Source organism: Carex rostrata, chromosome 13, assembly GCF_964058835.1.
Source record: "Carex rostrata chromosome 13, lpCarRost1.2, whole genome shotgun sequence".
Taxonomy (NCBI): Eukaryota; Viridiplantae; Streptophyta; class Magnoliopsida; order Poales; family Cyperaceae; genus Carex; species Carex rostrata.
Genome location: NC_135930.1, coordinates 10856205 through 10875928, shown reverse-complemented (window position 1 = coordinate 10875928; position 19724 = coordinate 10856205). Strand labels below are relative to the sequence as shown.

The 19724-nt window shown below is 36.1% G+C and overlaps 2 protein-coding genes across 2 annotated transcripts in view; one reads left to right on the top strand and one right to left on the bottom strand.

Annotated features, from left to right (window-relative positions):
• LOC144564230 (protein SIEVE ELEMENT OCCLUSION B-like) overlaps positions 1–19262 on the top strand; it is a 71757-nt gene extending 52495 nt beyond the window's left edge. The window contains exons 2-9 of the mRNA XM_078313808.1: positions 15030–15295; positions 15551–15646; positions 15874–16115; positions 16518–16727; positions 16826–16935; positions 17357–17681; positions 17892–18192; positions 18293–19262. Of these exons, the coding sequence (XP_078169934.1) occupies positions 15083–15295; positions 15551–15646; positions 15874–16115; positions 16518–16727; positions 16826–16935; positions 17357–17681; positions 17892–18192; positions 18293–19027 (2232 nt within the window). The 5' untranslated portion in view covers positions 15030–15082 and the 3' untranslated portion in view covers positions 19028–19262. The remainder of the gene's footprint in view (positions 1–15029; positions 15296–15550; positions 15647–15873; positions 16116–16517; positions 16728–16825; positions 16936–17356; positions 17682–17891; positions 18193–18292) is intronic.
• LOC144563927 (uncharacterized) lies at positions 1193–8043 on the bottom strand. The gene is made up of 6 exons (XM_078313386.1): positions 7488–8043; positions 2236–2503; positions 1968–2144; positions 1770–1877; positions 1379–1653; positions 1193–1295 (listed from the first exon to the last, which is right to left on the bottom strand). The coding sequence occupies exons 1-5, from the start codon at positions 8041–8043 to the stop codon at positions 1578–1580; spliced, it is 1185 nt and encodes a 394-aa protein (XP_078169512.1). The 3' UTR covers positions 1193–1295; positions 1379–1577.
• Positions 19263–19724: the final 462 nt, after the last annotated feature.

Below are 19724 nucleotides of genomic sequence, written 5' to 3'. Positions count from 1 at the left end.
GGTTTTAATTAAAAAACCAAATCCGATCCAGATGCTACACTATCAAGATCGGTTGTACACAAGGTTCTAAATAGCGTTTATCGCGTCATAGCGGGGAGCCTCCAAAAAAAACTATAGCGAATAGCGTCGGCATAGCGAAAGCTATGCCACATATCATTTTTTTATTTTTATAAAAATTATATTATATATTTGTACTAAATATCAACATTATTTAGTCTCATAGAACAATAAATAATACCAAATTGATTAAAAAATTATAATATTCATATTGAACCAATACAAAGTCTAAATTGCGACTCAAAATATCCATAGTAATACTAATATCATAAACTATCGATCTTTTTCTATTCAAAATATCTTCAACATCATAACATAATTTATCTTTTTTTCTATTTAAATTTCAAAATAACCTAGAAATTGAAAAAAAAAAATCATACTTCTAGTAAAATAAACAGATGAACCTTGAAGAAATTCTTGTTAGTTCCTAAAATTTCCATAATTTAGCAATTATTTATTTGATTTATCATCAGTTAAAAAAAATCAAGGGCAAAATGAAAAATTTATTATAGCGGACCTAAATTTGATATAATGTAATATTCATCAAAATTAAACAATATCTTCACCATTTATTTATTTTAAAGCCCATATAAATTGAAAAAAAAAACAGCTCATGTTGCATAGTGCGCGCTATTTACGCTGCACGCTATGCGCTATAGCGGACCGCTATTACCGCTATAGCGTCCGTAGCTCAAATAGCGTGTGTTAATGCTATAGCACGCTATTTAGAACACTGGTTGTACATAACAACCGATCCAGATGCTAAACTATCAGGATTGGTTGTACATTACAACCGATCCTGATAGTTTAGCATCTGGATCAGTTTTTTTGTACAACCGATCTTGATAGATTTTTGGAAAAAAAATTTATTAAAAATAGTTTTCTATATCGGTTTTTTAAATAGAACCAATCCTGATGTTTGGTTGAATCTAAAAAATAAAATTTTATTTATTTGGCCAGCTTCCATATATATATGCTGGCCCAATATGCTACAGATACAAATCACATACAAATATTGAAATATATATGCATACAAATCACGTACACATCCTAAATTGTATATCATAGATATACACATCCTAAATTATTACAAAAAATTCATGTTCATGCCAATTAAGTTTACACATCACATCCTAAATTGTTGTACTTCTTCTCGGCTTTACTTCATTTAGGAAAATTTGAACCCACATTTTCTGAAAGTCGCCCAAGCGTTGTACAGTATGTTTAGCAAGAATATCCTGTATTTTTTAAAAGATAGAAGAGCATGCACAATTAATTGTGTATTTTATTATATTTGAAAAATATATAAATGCATATATACCCTTAAGTTCAAAAAAGCATTGATGTGTTCGTTTATTATGTCTTGCATGAGCAACATGACATAATATGCACATTCCCAACCAGCAGGTTATTGTGGACACTATATAACAAGTTTGAAAAAATTGAAATGTATGTTAATGAGTATACAACTGGCTTATATGTCTAGATATTCACAATTTTTTGCATCTAGGTCCCTATAATCATATCTCAATAGAAACTATTACCTTGCAATCGTTATGAATCGTTAAAGAAGTACCCATTACCCTGATGAAGACACTGTTGAAATATGAACACATTGAACAATCAGTACTTACGAGAGATATTTAAAATGATAAAATAATAAAAAAATCATTAGCATTCTAAACAAACGTAAAATTTAGGAAGGCACTTACTCCTCGACCGCAGCAGTGATCATTAGCATTTTTTTGCTCTTCTTATCGGAATCGTACACGTATAATGCACTTTCTCTTGGCATAAGCACGACCAATATCCAATGATTTCTGCATGTTAGGTTTGTAGCATGTCATATTCTATATTTTATTAGAATTGAAAGAAATATAATAAAATTAGAATATATATATAACACTAACATCTTATGGTAAGGTATGAATATCAATCTCTTGTCCCGATTTACTTTTAGTGCTTCCCCTATGTATTGAAGTGTACCTCCTTGGTCATCATTCAGCATGGTGGCATTCGTTCGCTGGGGGTCCATGAAACTAACCTGCTCATCGGGAAATTCCTCCTTGATGAATTTGTGCCAATACCTAAAAAAAAAAAGGCATACAAGTGTTCTCAATTTTGTGAAATTTGAATTAAAAGTGCTAAATTCTGCAATTATTACGAATATTAACTCACAGCATCCATATCTGAATGACTGGTACAGTGAGCCACTCCTGTGGTGTAAGCAAGGCCACATAATCATCTGCATAAACGAATATGGAGTCTGCTGAACAGAAAAGATCAAGTGGTGGATCGATTTTGAATGGAGTGCCATCTAGCTCCGAAAATCGATCACGCAGCTGCTTGAATGTTCGTCCCAGCTTGTCAAAATTGATATGATCAAACGCCTTGATGTGACTCGTTGCATTCCGACCTCCAGGAACTTGTACCTCTTTGCGTGGTTCTTGCAAAATTTCGTAATAAATTGAAATAAAATCCAGAATCAACTATAACTCTATCATATAGATACAAATTAAGAAGTATAAGAACTTAGTAATAATATATCTCATCTGAACCTTTCAATATTATGGACATCGGCCAAAATTTTGGCAGCATGTCCCCTTAGTTCCCCGAGTATTCGGTATAAAGGGAAATGCTATCGAAATTTTCTTAAATGCTAAAACACGACTAATATGTGGCCACATCCTAAATGAGACAAAGTATTCAAAGAGAAGTCCCAAAATGGGGACTATTCAAAATTAATTCCTAATGGATTAATTTTGAACGGGTATCATGACCTAAAGGCATTAATCATGCGGTTGTGGCTAATAGACAATACTCTAGCTACATACCTAATATAAATACATCTACGTACTCTAGCTATACACTCTTACAAAAAAAATACATTAATGCACAAAACTAATTAAACATGAGTTCTAGGTTGTACTTACAACTTTTTTTTTGGATGCCGGATCGAGTGAGATGAAGATCGCTGCACCAAATCTCTCAATAATAGTCAATCTACAAAATTAAACCATCGATCAGAACCTAATTAAGAGATGTACATATATAACATGCTATATATCCTACAAGTTGAAATAAATAAAAAATAAAAAAAACTGCTCATATAGCATATATATAGCAAACTCAAAAGCGTGTGCATGCAAATCTTGAAATAAGAAGAGGTATTCAAACTTATAAAAAAAATCTCCACATATAAAGAATAGCTCATATATAGCTGATATATTTGCTCATATATAGCACATATATTAGCTCATATATAGCACATATAGCATATATATGCATGTTCATCCAAATCTCCACATATAAAGAAAAACTTGAAATGAGAAGAGGTATTCAAACTTAAAAGCTTGTGGAACCAATAAAAGAGCTGAATCAAGACTTACAAGGTTTAGATTTTGAGCGGGGACCATAACTCACTTCTTGTATAAGAGTTAGGGTTTAGGGTTTGAACCGAATCATAGCCAATAAATGGTGCTCCATTAATAGCAAACTTGAGAAAAGAGATGATCAAATGTACCTGAGAAAAGAGAGCTGAGATAGCTGAATTAATGTAGGGCGAAATAGCTGCTGCGCTAATTAAGAGAGGCGAGGCCTAGGAAGAGAGACGAGTTTCTGACAAAAATCGGACTGAATTAACTTTTCATATGCACTATTAGGATCGGTTGTTTATAAATAACCGATCCTGATTATCAGGATCACTTGTTCTAAACAACTGATCCTAATAATTCAACTATTATGATCAGTTGTTTATAAAAACCGATCCTAATAGTTTTATAAACAACTGATTCTGATAGTTCACAAATTATGATCGGTTGACTAAAAAATCCGATCTGACGATCGGTTTTGTTCAGAAAACCGATCCAGATAGATATTAGTATCAGTTGTTTCATATAGCCGATCCTGATTCCTGTTTTTCCACTAGTGCACATTGCATAATATATTAATCAGAAATTAATATAGATTATATTAAACAATAAATTTATTTGAGATGAGATAAAACAAGGAAAAATCAAAATTAAATGATGAAATTCAGCAAAATCTCAGACAAATTGTGGCTCAAACCACACAAGCCATGATTTTTAATGCGCGCGGGTCATGAGTCCAAGCTGCAAAAGAAAGCAAGAAAATAGCAGTCCCTTTGGATAGCCGCAAAATATCTGACCGCAAGTATCGATATCTCTGCGGACATCCAGAGGGGATGCTAAAATGGAGAAATTAGTGGCAGCTGGTATTGCGAGCCGCAGAGGAAGGATTGTGGGCTGCATAGAAGGAACATTAAAATTTTACGGCTCATCACCTCAGCCCGCAAAATCCCCATCTTTCATGTCTCCAGGCCGCAAAATTTCTACGGTTATGAACTAAATTAAGTTGATTTCAGACAATTACTTCACATTCCCAAGCTGCTACCCCCTCTGGAATCATATATGACCCATGTCCCAAAACCCTTTGGGAGGAAATAAAAGACAGGAAAAGACAAAGGGGTATTTTAATTAGGAGTACAATTAGATGAAATGCCTTGAGGAAAAGACGGGAATGAAGTGCATTGTAGAATATGGAGTCATTGGGTTTTATCTGTGTTGTCTCTTTTTTTTTTGCAAACAAAAGTCTGTGTTCTCTTTTATATTTTACAATGTATTTCTTTTTTTCTTTTTTTCTTCTTCTCTTCTTCTCTTCTTCTTTTTTTCTTCTTCTTTTTTTCTTTTTTTCTTTTTTTCTTTGTTTTTCTTTTTTTTCCTTTTTTTTTTCTTTTTTTATTTGAGAGACCGATGAGAGGCTAGTTTATTTCTCTTAGGGATGAAGGCATGCATGTAACTTGATTCTTGATTTATTTTCAATTAACTTTACTTGAATTTTATTTTCTACTGTGATTTGATTTGCCTTTGAATTCTTAATTGTATATGCCTTATTTGATTTGATAAATTGTTAATCCATCTAGAGTCTAGACAAAGGTCACACTTAGATATTGGGGATATGAATTGACAAGTTTGGTTAGCATACAGAAAATCATATCTAGATTCTAGACCATGCATGTACTCAAAGGAGGCATTCATGAGAAACCTGAATCCCAAAGATAAGACTTCGGGGAAAAAGAAAAAAAAAAGGTGTGACCCAATAATATATATGGCAAATGAAACTGAGGTTTCTAATAGGGCTGCAAATGAATCAAACCGAATTAAATTTATTATAGTTTGAGTTTGAGTTTGAATAAGATTCGAACCGAACTGATTTGATTTGTTTCAGAACGAACTAATTTTGAATCGAATTAATTGCAAACTACGAATTTTTCGAATCGAAGCTAATCGAATTACAAACTACAATTTTTTTTGGCAACCCTAGTTATACCGGTAGTTTATGCATTTGTTTTCTTCGCGCAGAACAAAATTCACACGGTTTCCTTTTACCTTTCATGAATTCACATTGATGGATTATGGATCAGCTCAAGATTCCCCTACCTTTTACGCTGCTGGATTGATTAAAATCACGGTATTGACCTAGTCAAATGAAACTTATTATATTGTTAATTTGTTACACCTGAATCATTTTCCTATTATAAGTTATCATTATGTTAACAATTATAAAGTATGATATAAGTTTAGTTCCTTCATTATTAAATATTGATGGTTGAATTCATTAGTTGCATTATTTGAGATTTGAGCCTAAATAGTTCGCGAATCAATTTCGAACGAATTTATACCCAGTTTGTTTGATTTGAATAAGATTCGAACCGAACTGGTTTGATTTATTTCAGAATGAACCAATTTCGAATCAAATTAATTGTAAACTATTTTCGAATCAAACTCAAATCCAATCACAAACTACGAATTTTTTGTGCAGCCCTATTCTAGCGCCGCCTCAATTTTACCGAGCAGTTATATAAGAAATTTATTGAAATAATTTAATTAGATATAGGATTTTCATATTTCTCAATTTTATAGAATATTACAAACGACTTTAAATAAAAACGACTCAATTTTTTCTGGATATATGTTACAAGCTATTAGACAAAAGGTAATACTTAACCTAGAATTTGACTAATTATATACAGAAACTAAAACATCTAGGATATATAGCAAGCTGCAAAAGGGATTTATATGCTAGATAGGATACTATATAGGTTGCGAAAGGGATCAGTAGTGCTAAACAAGGTTTAGAAACTCTCAAAGAAACCAACAGAAACTCTCTTTTTCTTCTTTTGATATCAAGGTAGAGACTACCAAGTGTACAAAAAGAGATGTAATTATAACTTCAAAAGACTAAAAATGAAAATAAAATAAAATCTCAACGAATAAGCAATGAACATCTACAACATTTCAACCACATTGCAGTCTCTTATTTGATATCCCATGCCAATAGCCACGGAGGTTTCCACTGGCGACCAAAAATACATGCATTTCGTTGTTTCTATACTCCCCAAAGAACAACTATAATACGAGTCATCCATACCCGTTTCGATTCTTTTGTCAACACTTTATATCGGCTCCATGAGACTTCCCACAGCCTTTCTTCCGATTCATCTAACTGCACTAGTTGACCCATACAGGACCATACTTGTCTAGCATAATTACATTGAAAAAACAGATGGAAAGAAGTTTCAACCAAGTTTGTAAAGCACATCACGCAAGCCACATCACAAGTGAAACCTCTTCTAGCCATGTTATCATGCGTAAGTATCTTGTCATGAAGCAACAAACAAGTAAAAAATATTACCTTTGAAGGAGCAAAAGCCCGCCATAGTTGTGAATATTACCATTGCTCACGGCCCCCTATGAGAAGAATAGAGTAGATAGAGGCCGATGTGTACTGTCCACTACCATTCCACCTCCAGTACAGTACATCACGTGAATCATTTAGATGTGGGAAATCATCTATTGAATGAGATAAAACAAATGGCCATCTAGTAAGAATCTCCTTCAAAGAAATACACTGTTTAATCGGTCTTTGCAAGCCATCTTTAAGGGATCTAATCGGTGGCAGCCCCCACAAGTTATACCAATAGGAGACCCGAACTCCCTCTCCAATAGCCCAAACCGCAGACCAATGAAATAGCGGCTTAATTTTAATCAATTGGTTCTAAAAAAACGAGCCAGTGGACATCCAAACTGCCGGGCCATCCGAAGAGTGCATACCTCTTAAAGAGGAAGCAATAATTTCCACCACCAACGCAAAAGTAAACAGGTGTTTCTGATTGATAGGTTAGGTAAACCTAAACCACCATATTTAGTTGGCATACAACAAGTTTCCCAATTTAAAAGGTGAACCCCTTTACCTTGACCCACCATTTGGCCCCATAAAAAATTACGGCACATCTGCTCAATTTTACCAATTACCCATTTCGGCATAAAGAAGGAGGTCATCATATAAACGGGAACACTAGTAAGAACCGATATAATGAGTTGAATGCGACCCCCCTATTAAAAATTTACCTTGCCATCCATCAATCTGCTTCCTAATTTTCTCCAACGGTGGGACATAAGCTTGCATATTCGGCTTAAGAATAGTTAGAGGCATACCAAGATACGACATAGGTATGGGCGCTTGAGAACATCCAAGAACTATAACAGCCCTTCTAATCTGATTATAGGAGAGATTAATAGGAAAAAACGAGCTTTTATCATAGTTTATATGTAAGCCCGAAACCTGAGCAAAAAGTCTCAAGGCTAACTTGAGAGTCACAAGAGTTGTTGTATCAGCTGTGGATACTATTGCCGTATCATCAACATATTGGAAAGGTAAGACCGGGGCCTTGATTTTTTGTGAGATAGAAGAGGATAGAAGAAGACCTGACTTTTCTAACATTTTTTGCAGAACATCTACTGCTAGAATAAACAACATAGGTGATAATGGGTCCCCTTGACGGAGACCTTGCTTATGTTGGAAATAATCTGAGACCTGACCATTTAAAACAATTCGAGAAGATGATGTATTTAACAGGACCCGAATCCAACCAAGCCATTTATTCGGGAACCCCCTAGCTTCCATTACCCGAAATAAAAATTCCCAACTCACCGAGTCAAAAGCCTTTGCAAAATCAATTTTGAAAAAAATACCTTTCACCTTTGTTTGGGACATATGCTGCAGCACCTCACGTAAAGCAACAAAATTTTCAGAAATTTGGCGCCCTTTAATAAAAGCATTTTGGTTGATCGAGATTAAATTAGGCAAGAATTTAGCTAACCTTTTTGCCAACATCTTAGAGATGATTTTTGAAATGAGACTGATAATGCTAATATGCCTGAAATCATTGAGGAATGCATCATCTTTTTTTCGGAATCATCACTATATTAGCAGTATGAGAACCTCAAAATTCAGGTTGCCATCATAGAAATCATAAATCATAGTATGTCGGATTTAATGTCATCCCAATGAACTTTAGCGAATTCATTTGGAAGCCCATCAGGACCCGAAGCTCTATTATTAGCCAAACTATGAACCATCTCCTCAACCTCCTTACTCGGGAATGGGTCCTGTAGTGCATTAAGATTCGGGCTCCTCTCATACAGAGCCAAAGGAAAGGTATGACCTGATTTTGGACCCCCAAAATGCCTTTCATATGGTTGAAAAAAGCTTGTTGTATTTGGGATTCAGTTGTTATGCAAACACCATCAACTTGGAGAGAGAGTACCTTGTTTTGTCTTAAGCGAGAGGAAGCATACGAGTGAAAAAATCTCGTGTTATTGTCACCTTCTGAAAGCCAACGACATCTAGCCCTTTGCGCCCATCATTCTTTAATGAGGGTAGAAAGATAGTATGCATTCTCTCTACAACTCTGTCTGAACTGAAACTTCGATTGATTAAGAGGCCTTGTTTCTTCCAACCTATCTAGTGTCAGAATATGTTCTTTACAACCTTGAAGCTCCTGCTCAATTCTCCCCAAATACTGAAGATGCCAAGTTCGTAATCGAACATGCATTTGATTGATCCTATTATGCATAGTTAGAGCAATAACAGGTTCTACCCCTTACACCGATGAATTATGAACTATTTGTTTTGCATCTTGATATTTCAGCCATATTTTCTCAAATTTAAATTGCCTTGGTGCCGACTCCAATTGCTTACATGTAAGAATCAACGGAGCATGGTCTGAAATAATAACCTCGAGCACCATTAAATTGATATTCGGATAACTGGTAGACCATGATAGAGTTGTGTGTCCTAGAATAAACTATTGTTTGTATTTCTTGTTCATATGATTGATTGACGGGAGTCAATTTGTTGCCTAGAAGTTGCATTACTTGTTGTTTATCTACGATTTTAGAATGAGTGGCAACCACACTATAAAAGTAGTGAACTTTAAAGTATCCCTAGCCGAAGTAATTAGCAAGGAATACTAATTACACTTGAGGCTAGTGTGACGATTGAATGTTGTGATTTAAGCTTACGGATCAACTCGGACTTGCTGCCGATTCAATGTCACAGATGCGTATAAGTGTTTATATGACATCGGATTTGACCATACGTGAACATCACTATGGATTATGTGTTTATTGTCATTGATGGTTAATGGTGTTGTTGTCTTAAGTCTGAGAATATGGCATGCCCGCTTAAGGAATGTACATCAGTGGTTTTTGTCCAACGCTCTCTGTAAAAAGGGGTCATTCAGACATCTTCTCTATGTGCAGTACTTATGTAGGGTATGACGCATATGTCAACAGGACTAAATGTCCCTTACTGGGATCCTGGTGTATGCAGTAAGCTATGATATCCATTGGGCCCCTTGATAGAGGATATATTATATGTGCACAGCTTGATTGACCAGTTGCAATCAAGTATTATAATATAGTTCTCACATGTCAAGAAAGATAATTGATGATACAGCGAGAATGACAAACATCATATCTCGCGTTCATTAGGGATAGTCATGAGATATTGGACACAACACAGGCAGTGTTATGAACTATCTATATTGGATTTACGATATTGTCTGGATACATGTCGTCTATATAATTGGATAGTTAAGGCGTGTTACTAGACGCTAACCTTGATCAACTGGAAACCAGATGTTCTAGATTGCCAACATAATACAGATCCAAGCCGGTCACACCTATAGGGTCACTTGGTCGAGATGTCATACGAGTTTATGACACTAGTGCATGAATGTTGAAAACAACATAGCACAGCGAATTTAGTAATACAAGCTATTATACGATTCAACACTATGAGAGAAATGAGGATGTAATTAAAGCAATTTGCAACCAGCTGTGCAAATGACGTTTTAATTATATGAGGTGATTATTCTACTATTTTGGTTGATGTGTTGATATCATGAGATAGAGGATGATCACATGAGCGCGTGGATATGTGGTATGCGCGATTTGGATTTACGGTTCAAAAGATATGATCATTTAAGTGAAAATGTAAGAAAGTTGATCAAAGTCAAAGACGAGTCAAACCTTGGTCAAACACGTTTTTGACCAGAGATGAGGGAAAGGTAGGGGTGTCAATGGGTACGGTACGGGTCAGGTGGAGACATTTTCATACCCATACCCATTAAAATTGACCTTAGCCATACCCTACCCATACCCATTAAAAATTGATCTTACCCTACCCTACCCTTACCCGTTAATATTATCGGGTAACGAAACGGTAGCGGGTGAATAACGAATAATACTAGTATAATAATTAGTTTTATTATATTTTACAAATTAAACATCAAAAACTCATTCATTTTAACACATATATAATTGCATTTCTAATAAAAAAATAAAATAAATGTGCAATTAATTTCAACTAAATTATTTTTTATAAAGAATAAAAATTTAAAAACACAAATATACATTTAAGTGGATTAGAAATTGAATTAAATATACATTTAAGTGGGTTGGAAATTGAATTGAATATATATTTGAATTTTATAATTACCCTATAGGGTAACGGGTACGAAATAGTCATTACCCATACCCTTACCCATTTATTTAACGAAAAAAAATTCTTACCCATACCCATACCCAATAAGCTAACGAAAAAAAAATCTTACCCATACCCGCCTTATCGAATACGATACGGGTCGGGTAAACGGCTAGAAAGGTACCATTGACACCCCTAGGGAAAGGTTGCTTGCAAAGGAAGCAATGGATAGATATATTCTTAAATAGACCAATGGTCCATTGGACCATTAATTATGGAAATTACCAAATGAGACACGAGATGTGATATTTTGAAGGACATTTGAGTAATTGTTAAACTCTATTTAAGAAGAGGTATCCCTCCATTCTAAATCAATCAATTCATTTGGCAAGATTAATCTAGAAACTTCTCCCTTTTTCCTCTTCCTCTTCCATTGATCAATCAAGCTAGAAAAGGAGTACGAGAGGCAAAGGTAGGTTGGGTGTGAAAAGGCTTGAAGGGTTGAGTTGCCGGTGTAGAGGTCGAGTTGCTGCCGGTAGTAGGGTTAGGGTTAGGTTTCCGTCGAGTAACCAGACGCCATTCACCTTCTGTTGCCATCTTCACCTTCCGTCCAAGGGAATCTCCGGAAAATAACTAATTCCTATTAGCAAGTTAATAAGAGAACAATGAGAACCAACATTTAGTTTCGTAACAAAGACAATGCTCTTCAACCAACAGAAACTCTCAAAGAAGACTATTTCGCCAGCAGCAAAAAACCGTACAGATCTTGGTCAATTCGGCCAGGGAAGAGGCTCTACATTGGTACCGGACACTGTAGCTTAGGAATTTTAATTACTTGTGTGTAAATAAATAAATTTAGGTGTAATCTTTGTAAATAACTTTTTTATATCAATGAATTGACAATGCCTTTGAACACTGTCCTTCAAAAAAAAGTTAGTGTAAATAATAATTAAGCGTTGTAGTGGAGCCGGAAAATCACCTTGTTTCAATATTGTTAGTGTAGGCCTTAGATAATTGAGTTTAATTTTTAGAAAATCTCTTTTGAATTTTAGTTAGTCTGGATTAATTAATTGTTGAACGATTAAGAACTTAGTGCTCAAATTTATCCATGTATTCAACACCCGACAAACGCTATAACGATAGGTTTATGTCGTTGTAAACTAATCATTTTAGTAGTTTTTAGGTATATTTTTATTAGCACTGGATATCAATTATCAATGATCAATGAATAATTAATAGTATTACATCATCAATTAATAATTTTAATTTGAATAATTGATGCGCGCAAAAGCGTATGCACAAAGTTTCAGTACAAAGATGTACTTTTTAAACCTTTAACACACGTTTGAGTTAAATTGCAAGTGCACAATTCTATCAAAGTAGTATTTTAGGTATCGAACCACAGGGAGTACGATAAAAACTTAGTTTAAACTTTAGTAATAAATTTCAGAAAATAAAATAAAGTAAAGTGCAATAAAAGTAAATTGGGGGGTTTTGTTCTAACAATTCCTAAGGTTGGGTTCAATACCCAAAAGAAAGGAGTTTGAAACAATAATTGTAAATAAAAGTAAAAGAAAGGAATTGATTTGCTTTCAAGATTTAGAGATCTAGGGGTCTTTGGTCTACAATCCCTTGCTAACTCTATTTATTCGGTATTTGTTTGAATTCATGTATGATTTGATGGGGTTTCTAACCTAGGTTGTGTTAGCCTTTGGAACAAATATTGATACAAATACTTTGGGTGAACGGATTAATGTTCCTCGATTTCTAGGGTTGTCACTACCTAGAGGGATTTTTAATACACATAATTCAAAGTAATTCACAATATTTGTTCTAAGGTGTCCCAAGTAGGGGTTTGACTTCACGGTCGTTCCTCACCAAACCCTAACCCTTAATTTCTATAGTTCCGGTTATGGATATCAAAGTACGGTCGCTTCTAATCCAAATCCTAAGATGTATGTTTATGGTTTCAATTAGTACTTTCCTTACCTAGACCAATGCTAGAATTTTAATAAACTAAAGCGGAAAGACATGATATAACATGATTTCAAGCTACTTTGATTCAATAAACCTAGCCAGGTGAACTATAATTCAAGTACTAATGAAATTCATAAAGAATAAATCACAGAAATTAACAATCAAATCCCATAAAACAATCATAATAGAAACAAATAACCGAATAAGATACAATTAAACAAGTTCATGCATTGACCTAAACCCCTAGAGAGAGAACTACTCCCTCATGGAGAGATCCATTACAAAAATTGGCAAAGTAAGAAGAAATGAAATAAAGGAAGTAATTACACCCTTTGACAAATCAAAAACCTCTATCTTGCCGACTTCTTGCTCAGGAAACCCTTCTTCTCCTTGCTTGGAAGCTTTCCTTTTCTCCAGAATTTATCGCTAAGTATTGTGTATAGAGAGAGAATGAAAGAGGAAGGGATGATGTGTGGAGAGGGAGAGAATGAGATGAGGATGGATGGGAAGAGATGCCTTGAATGGAGAATAAACCCCCTCTTTTATAGTCAAGGATCATGCCCAATTAAGAGGCTAGGAAGTGGAGTTAGTGGGTGTTATATTTGGATTGTTTTCCAGGATTGTATTGTCCACATTTGGCTGTAAAAACGTGTCCTTGGTGCGCCAAAAATAGAAACCGTGTTGAAAACGTGCAATTTTGGCTGTCTGCGAGTTTTGTGCGTCCAACTGACTCCAAATTTCCTTTTTTAGTTTCTCATGTTGTAGATCTTCTTCCTAGCTTTCCAAAAAGTGGTCGCAATCCTAAATCGGAGTTACGAGTCAAAAGTTATGGCTATTTTAAGATCAGGCTCCAGTTATGCGTTCTGCTACAGTGCGGCCAGGCCACCCGCATTGCTACAGTACCATCCGCACTGGGATCCGCACTGCGTCTTCACCATATGCTACAGTGCGTCCGCACTGCTACAGTATCATCCGCACTAGGATCCGCACTGCGTCTGAACCACCCGCACTGCGGTTGCATCGAGATCCGCATTAGGCTCGGACTTTTCCTGTGCAACCAGAGTGTGGCTGCATCGCGATCCGTGCGTCCGCATCGATATCCGTGCATCCGCACGGATTTTGATGTATAGCTTATTATATCTTTTTAAAATTGGCGCGCGTCCAGAAATCCATCTAAGTACTTATTTTGGCCATATCACAAACCGTGTGTCCGCAATGAGCAGTTTCCTTCAGTTTTCTTCATTTTTCTTCATTTCCTACAAATTAAAACCAAACAAACGCAGTAACTTGATCCTAGGTGTATTCTATTCACTTTATATTCAAAATACAAGATATTTGATGTTATTTCGTAATAAAAATCAGATCGAATATGTATATAATTTAGACCTATCAATAATATATATATAGTTTATAATATATTAAATTAATGTACTGTAAAAGATAGGTGTCCTTAATCAAATTTGCAGTAACTTATATATATAGTAACGATCCAATTTGATTGAACCAATAATTTATAACTTCTTTTAGGCGTGTGACCCAATAAATTTGGATCCAGATATATAATATATATGGGTTCTTTATTCCTAAAAGAAATCTTAGTAGTCCTGATCATCAAGCAAAGCAGTTGCTCTATATATAGCCAGCTTTATTCCGTTGTTATATATATTATCCTCATCTAGTCTTTCATTTTATAAGGTTTTTGGTTCTGCTGTTCCACTTGCTTTGAGGCTATTTGTATTGTCACTTGTTTTTAATGCTTTATGTACTAAATCATCTCTATTTTATACATTTCATCCATGTAGTTAATTCTCAATTTAATTGAGAGTTATTTGTTTTTCTAACTTTAAATTTTATACTTATGTAATTATTAATTAAATACAAACTAATTACAAATGCTGATATGCTGGTTTTAGATAGATTAATAATTTAATGTGTAAATTTTGCAACTGCTCTACATCTCTACAATTAATGTTTGTAATTATCTCTTCAACGTTGAAACAATTATCCATATATACAAAAACACAGAGTGCAACGAAATTAAGCATCATACCAGAACCAGACTGATCCATACCGCAACTCCTATAAATAGGGTTTCCAAGAACCAACGATATAACACATGCACTACAGCAAGTAGTGCACCTCAGGTAACAATTGACAAACCACCTAGTATAATCTTAAGTATTTCCTCTTCGTTCCAATGGCCTTGACACCTGCAGCGGCCACTGGTACCATGGCCCATGCACACAAACCAAGTGTGAGGGGACAGCGACCCCTGTTATCCTCCTCTGACGACAGAACCAACAACCAGATCCTGGCAACTCACACCCCTGACGGACGGGACTTTGATGTCAGGCCTCTCATGTGTGTAGTCGAGGATGCGCTTCGCCGTGCCACGCCTATCACCATTGAAGTATTGCTCTTTATCTTACCAATAAGTGTTACGTATATTATAGCGTTGTGTTAGTGTTGGATCATTTTAATATCACAATTAATGTACTGATTTTAAAAAATCAATGATCATAATTCATAATTAACTAGCTAGTTATTAAAAATTAGGTTTAACTGAATTTACTTACTTAATTAGGGCTACCAATCCATTTGTTGGGGTTCTGATTATAATTTATATGTTCTTTTCCTTTTGGTCCGTGCCTTCACAACATGACAGACACCACAGGCTTCAGTTGAATTGCTGGAAGATAAGGTGCACCAAATTGACCCAGTTGAGGTCCTTCCCCATACAATTCACAAGATCGCTTCTGAGGTAATCGAATCTAACAACAAGTACTCAATAATTAAGTAATTATATATGCGCAAGCTTAATTAGTTTTGGCATCCAATGTACATATAATCATGATACGTCATCTTAATCATGTGTGTAACTGTCATCGGTGCAATGCCCTTGACAAACTTAATTAATAATGTTAAACTTATTTTGGAAGCCTAGAATGTAATTTTCATATTATCTGATATTTACTCTATGAATTGTAGATAACATACAAGTGCTCTGGCACCAGCAATGATGCGCATGCAACGACAATTGGGATCCTGCACATGCTGTCGACCTTCAACTGGGATGCCAAAGTGGCCCTTGCCATGGCGGCATTTGCTGTCAACTATGGACAGTTTGGGCTCACCGTGCAGCTCCACCCCACAAATCCACTCGCCAAATCCATTGCGACGCTAAAGCAGCTCCACGACATCTTTGAGCGCACTGACGTTATCAAACCACGGTTTATTCTATTAATTAACCAATCTTCTTTAGAATTGCACTCTCCCACTTTTTTTCTTTTTTCCAATCAGTTCTAAAGTTAAAAAATATCAGCTTTATGCTATATCTATTGTGCTTAATTATCTGGCGTAATTTGCTACATAAAGTACATAAAACAAAAAAGAAAAAAAAAATAAGGCAGGGGCAGTTGCTAGACAAAGTGCACAAAGAGTTCTACAAAAAAGCTACTTTTGATTTTAGATTGAGGTGAATATGGGCCTAATGGCCCATATGGGGCCTAGTCCATTAACATTTCAGCCCATGTATCTTCAATATCGTTCTCAAGAAAAGTTTTTTCACATACTAATCAGTCGGTTAATCAAAACAAGAATCTAAATTATTTTTTCATCATCTTGATTAAAAGGCTTGATGCTGTGAACACCCTAGTGAAGGCAACGCTGAACGTGACTTGGTGCATAATTGAATTCAACGAGCTCCCGCTTGAGTACTTGGGTGCTGAATCCCCTGAAATGAAGGTGGCGCTGACGCATATTCCAACTGCGGTTTACTGGACTATCAGGAGCATCATCGCATGCGAATCTCAGATTACCGGACTGATCGGCGCCGGTCGCAAGTAATTTCAATTAATTCAATACATGTAGCTTAATTATCCAAATGTTTGCCCAAGAATTAGGTAGATGTTTACTTTGTTCTTCTTTGATGTAATCGTAGTAACACATCCTGCGCCACTGAGGCATGGGAGCTCTCAAGCTTGGCTCATAAATTAAATAGCATGAATGACCACCTCACTAAGCAACTCGAACAATGCCGCCATCATATTGGTCAGTTATACAACATTTCTGTTTGAGAACATAAATATAGTCTTGCAAAATTAAGATTGCTTAGCTAATTAGGTCCTGAGATGTAAGAAGGTAAGCATCAATTTTTAATTTGTTATGTGCTATACATAAGACTAGAATTGATCGGAAAAAGGGTTCAGGAGCAACCGCCTTAATTTTATATTCAATCTTAAACAATGTATTGTTGTGCGTTAATATATATATATATATATCTTCAGTGATGGAAAGGAGACCAGTGCTTGAAAGTCTTAATTGTAACATTTTTTATGGCACTTTAGCTCTTCCATTTGTAAAAATCCCATAAGGGATCTGCTTACTACAAAACTATAGTCAAATATCATCTCGGAGCTGCACCTGAACAAAGTTGGCAAATATATTTTCATGATTTCATTTTGGACACTAGAGAAGAAGCAGCAGTCAGAGGCATACCAAGCCCTGGTTCGCCTCTTTGAGACGGTGCACATAGACAACATGAAGATCCTTCGTGCACTCTTCTGCTCCAAGGATGAGCGCCTGCTAATTGATGGAACCACCAAGAACAGAGTTGGTGTTGGCATGCTCCAGCGCAAGATTGTCTTGCTCTTCGTATCTGACATCGATATCAGCGATGAGGAGCTCTTTGTGCTCATCCAAATTTATAATGATACTCACGGGGGACAGTTGGAGCGTCGCTTTGAGGTCATTTGGTTGCCTATAGTGGACCGCCATCATCCATGGGACGCTAAAAAGTACGCTGCCGACAAACTTTATATTTATTATTTTATATTTCAAGAGCAGGTTTTTATGGGTCATTAATTTGGAAGATTCGCATGATCACCATGCATTATATTCTTGATTAATTGTTGTAGTAATACTGTCGTGGTAAATAGTTAAATACTAGGTACTTTAAATTCAATGTTCAATTCATGCTAACTTGTTACCATGCATGCATCTACTAGAGATGAGAGGTACAACCACTTGGCATCAAAAATGCCATGGTACTACCCCAACAACCCATCACTGATTGACCCAACTGTTGTGCGCTACGTTCGCCATGCATGGCGCTTTGACAAGAAACCCTTGTTGGTAGTGTTAGATCCTCAAGGTAAAGTAGTGTCCCCAAATGCCTTGCACATGATATCGATTTGGGGCAGCCTCGCATTCCCATTTACCAGTGCCAGAGAGGAAGCTCTTTGGAAGGAGGAGACATGGCGTCTTGAGCTGATAGTTGATGAGATCGATCCCACAATAATTCAAGCGGTATTTCTCTTATTTATTCTTTATCTTTAGCCAACTGATTTACTTTCATATATTTTCTAGAGCATGATGATGGTAATTAAACTTGTACATTAATTAACAGATACAAGACGAGCGATTTGTATGCTTGTACGGAGGCGAGGACATCGAATGGATCAAGCAATTCACAACCCTTCTCCGGAGCATAGCCCAGGACATGGAGATTCCCCTCGAAATGATCTATGTCGGCAAGAGCAACCCGAAGGAGCGCGTCAAGAAGGTCATGAGTACAATCGCTGCAGAGAAGCTCAGCAGCTACTGGCAGGACTCCACCATGGTGTGGTTCTTCTGGGTACGCCTTGAAAGCATGCTCCACTCCAAGATGCAACTACATGAGAAAAGCTCCGGCACCTTCCCAGGTCACAGAGCCATTGTTCCTGGAAACTCTGGCTACAGTGCCATTGCTCCCGGTCATGTTCCCGAGCACCCTAATGGTGGCCCCAAAGTTCCAAATGGGTTGGAGAATGACAAGATCTTGCTCGAGATCATGTCACTGCTCAGCTATGACAGCGGTGGTCACCCCTGGGCAGTTATCTCTCACGGGTCGCTCGACCTGGTCAGGTATAATGGCAAGAAGCTGCTGGAGTGTCTCGGGCAGTTTGATACATGGAAGGATAATGTCGAGCCTGAGGGGTTCCTCCCAGCACTGAGAGGGGCTCTCGAGCCATACCACACTGAAGAGCACTGTATCAAGCTGGTCCTGCCGGGTGATGTCAGCCCAATGGAACGAGTGGTGTGTGCTGAGTGCCTGAAGCCAATGGAGAAGTTTGTGATGTACCAATGCTGTAATGACGACTAAGGGAGATTTGGCAATTGATGGCCAATTTGAACACTGGAAGTCTGGAATGCATCTTAGATTGTGAATCAAATAAAGGAGTGGTTTGGTGTGTTTCATCTTGTCAGCAGTATCTCTTGTTATGATTGTTGAGTGAATTTTTAGTGGTCTTTGTCTTTATTTTTTTTTAGTTTTTCCTCTTTATAGTGTGGTTTGAATTGTGCTGGTTTGAGAAAATAATTGTACTTGTTGCATAAAATGAGAAAAGTTTAATTTTCTTCTATTTCAGAGTCATTAGCATAGTAAAGTCAAAATTTAATGGCATGAAAACAACAGTTTTATAAAATACTTAATAAATAGTAAAAAGAAATTCAAAAAAATGCAAATTTGATCTCCAATCATATTTTAATATAGAGATCACGTTGAACGGTTTGGATCCATTGTTTAGACTTTGAAAATTCATATTGTAAGATATTGTAACTGTAGAATATTGTAAGGGATCTCTCATTTATATTACTGAAATTGTGTTCCCATTATTCAAGCTGCTGTGTTTATAAACTTTCAAATTGATTTAAAACAGAAATTAAGAATAAGAAAAGCAAACCAGAAAAATGTAGGGCCTAATAAAAGGGACAGAAAACGAAATTTGTAGAACTGGAAAAAGAATATTGCAGAACTGTAGAAGGCTACAGCCTACAGTTTATGACTCGTATGAACAGAT

Excerpts from the sequence above, each read along its gene's own strand:
- LOC144563927 (XM_078313386.1), bottom strand. The coding sequence starts at position 8,043 with ATGGAAGCTAGGGGGTTCCCGAATAAATGGCTTGGTTGGATTCGGGTC. Across the intron at positions 2,145-2,235 it reads GTCATTCAGATATGGATGCT|GTATTGGCACAAATTCATCA; the intron begins GTGAGTTAATAT and ends TTTTTTTTTTAG. Across the intron at positions 1,878-1,967 it reads TTCATACCTTACCATAAGAT|AAATCATTGGATATTGGTCG; the intron begins GTTAGTGTTATA and ends CCTAACATGCAG.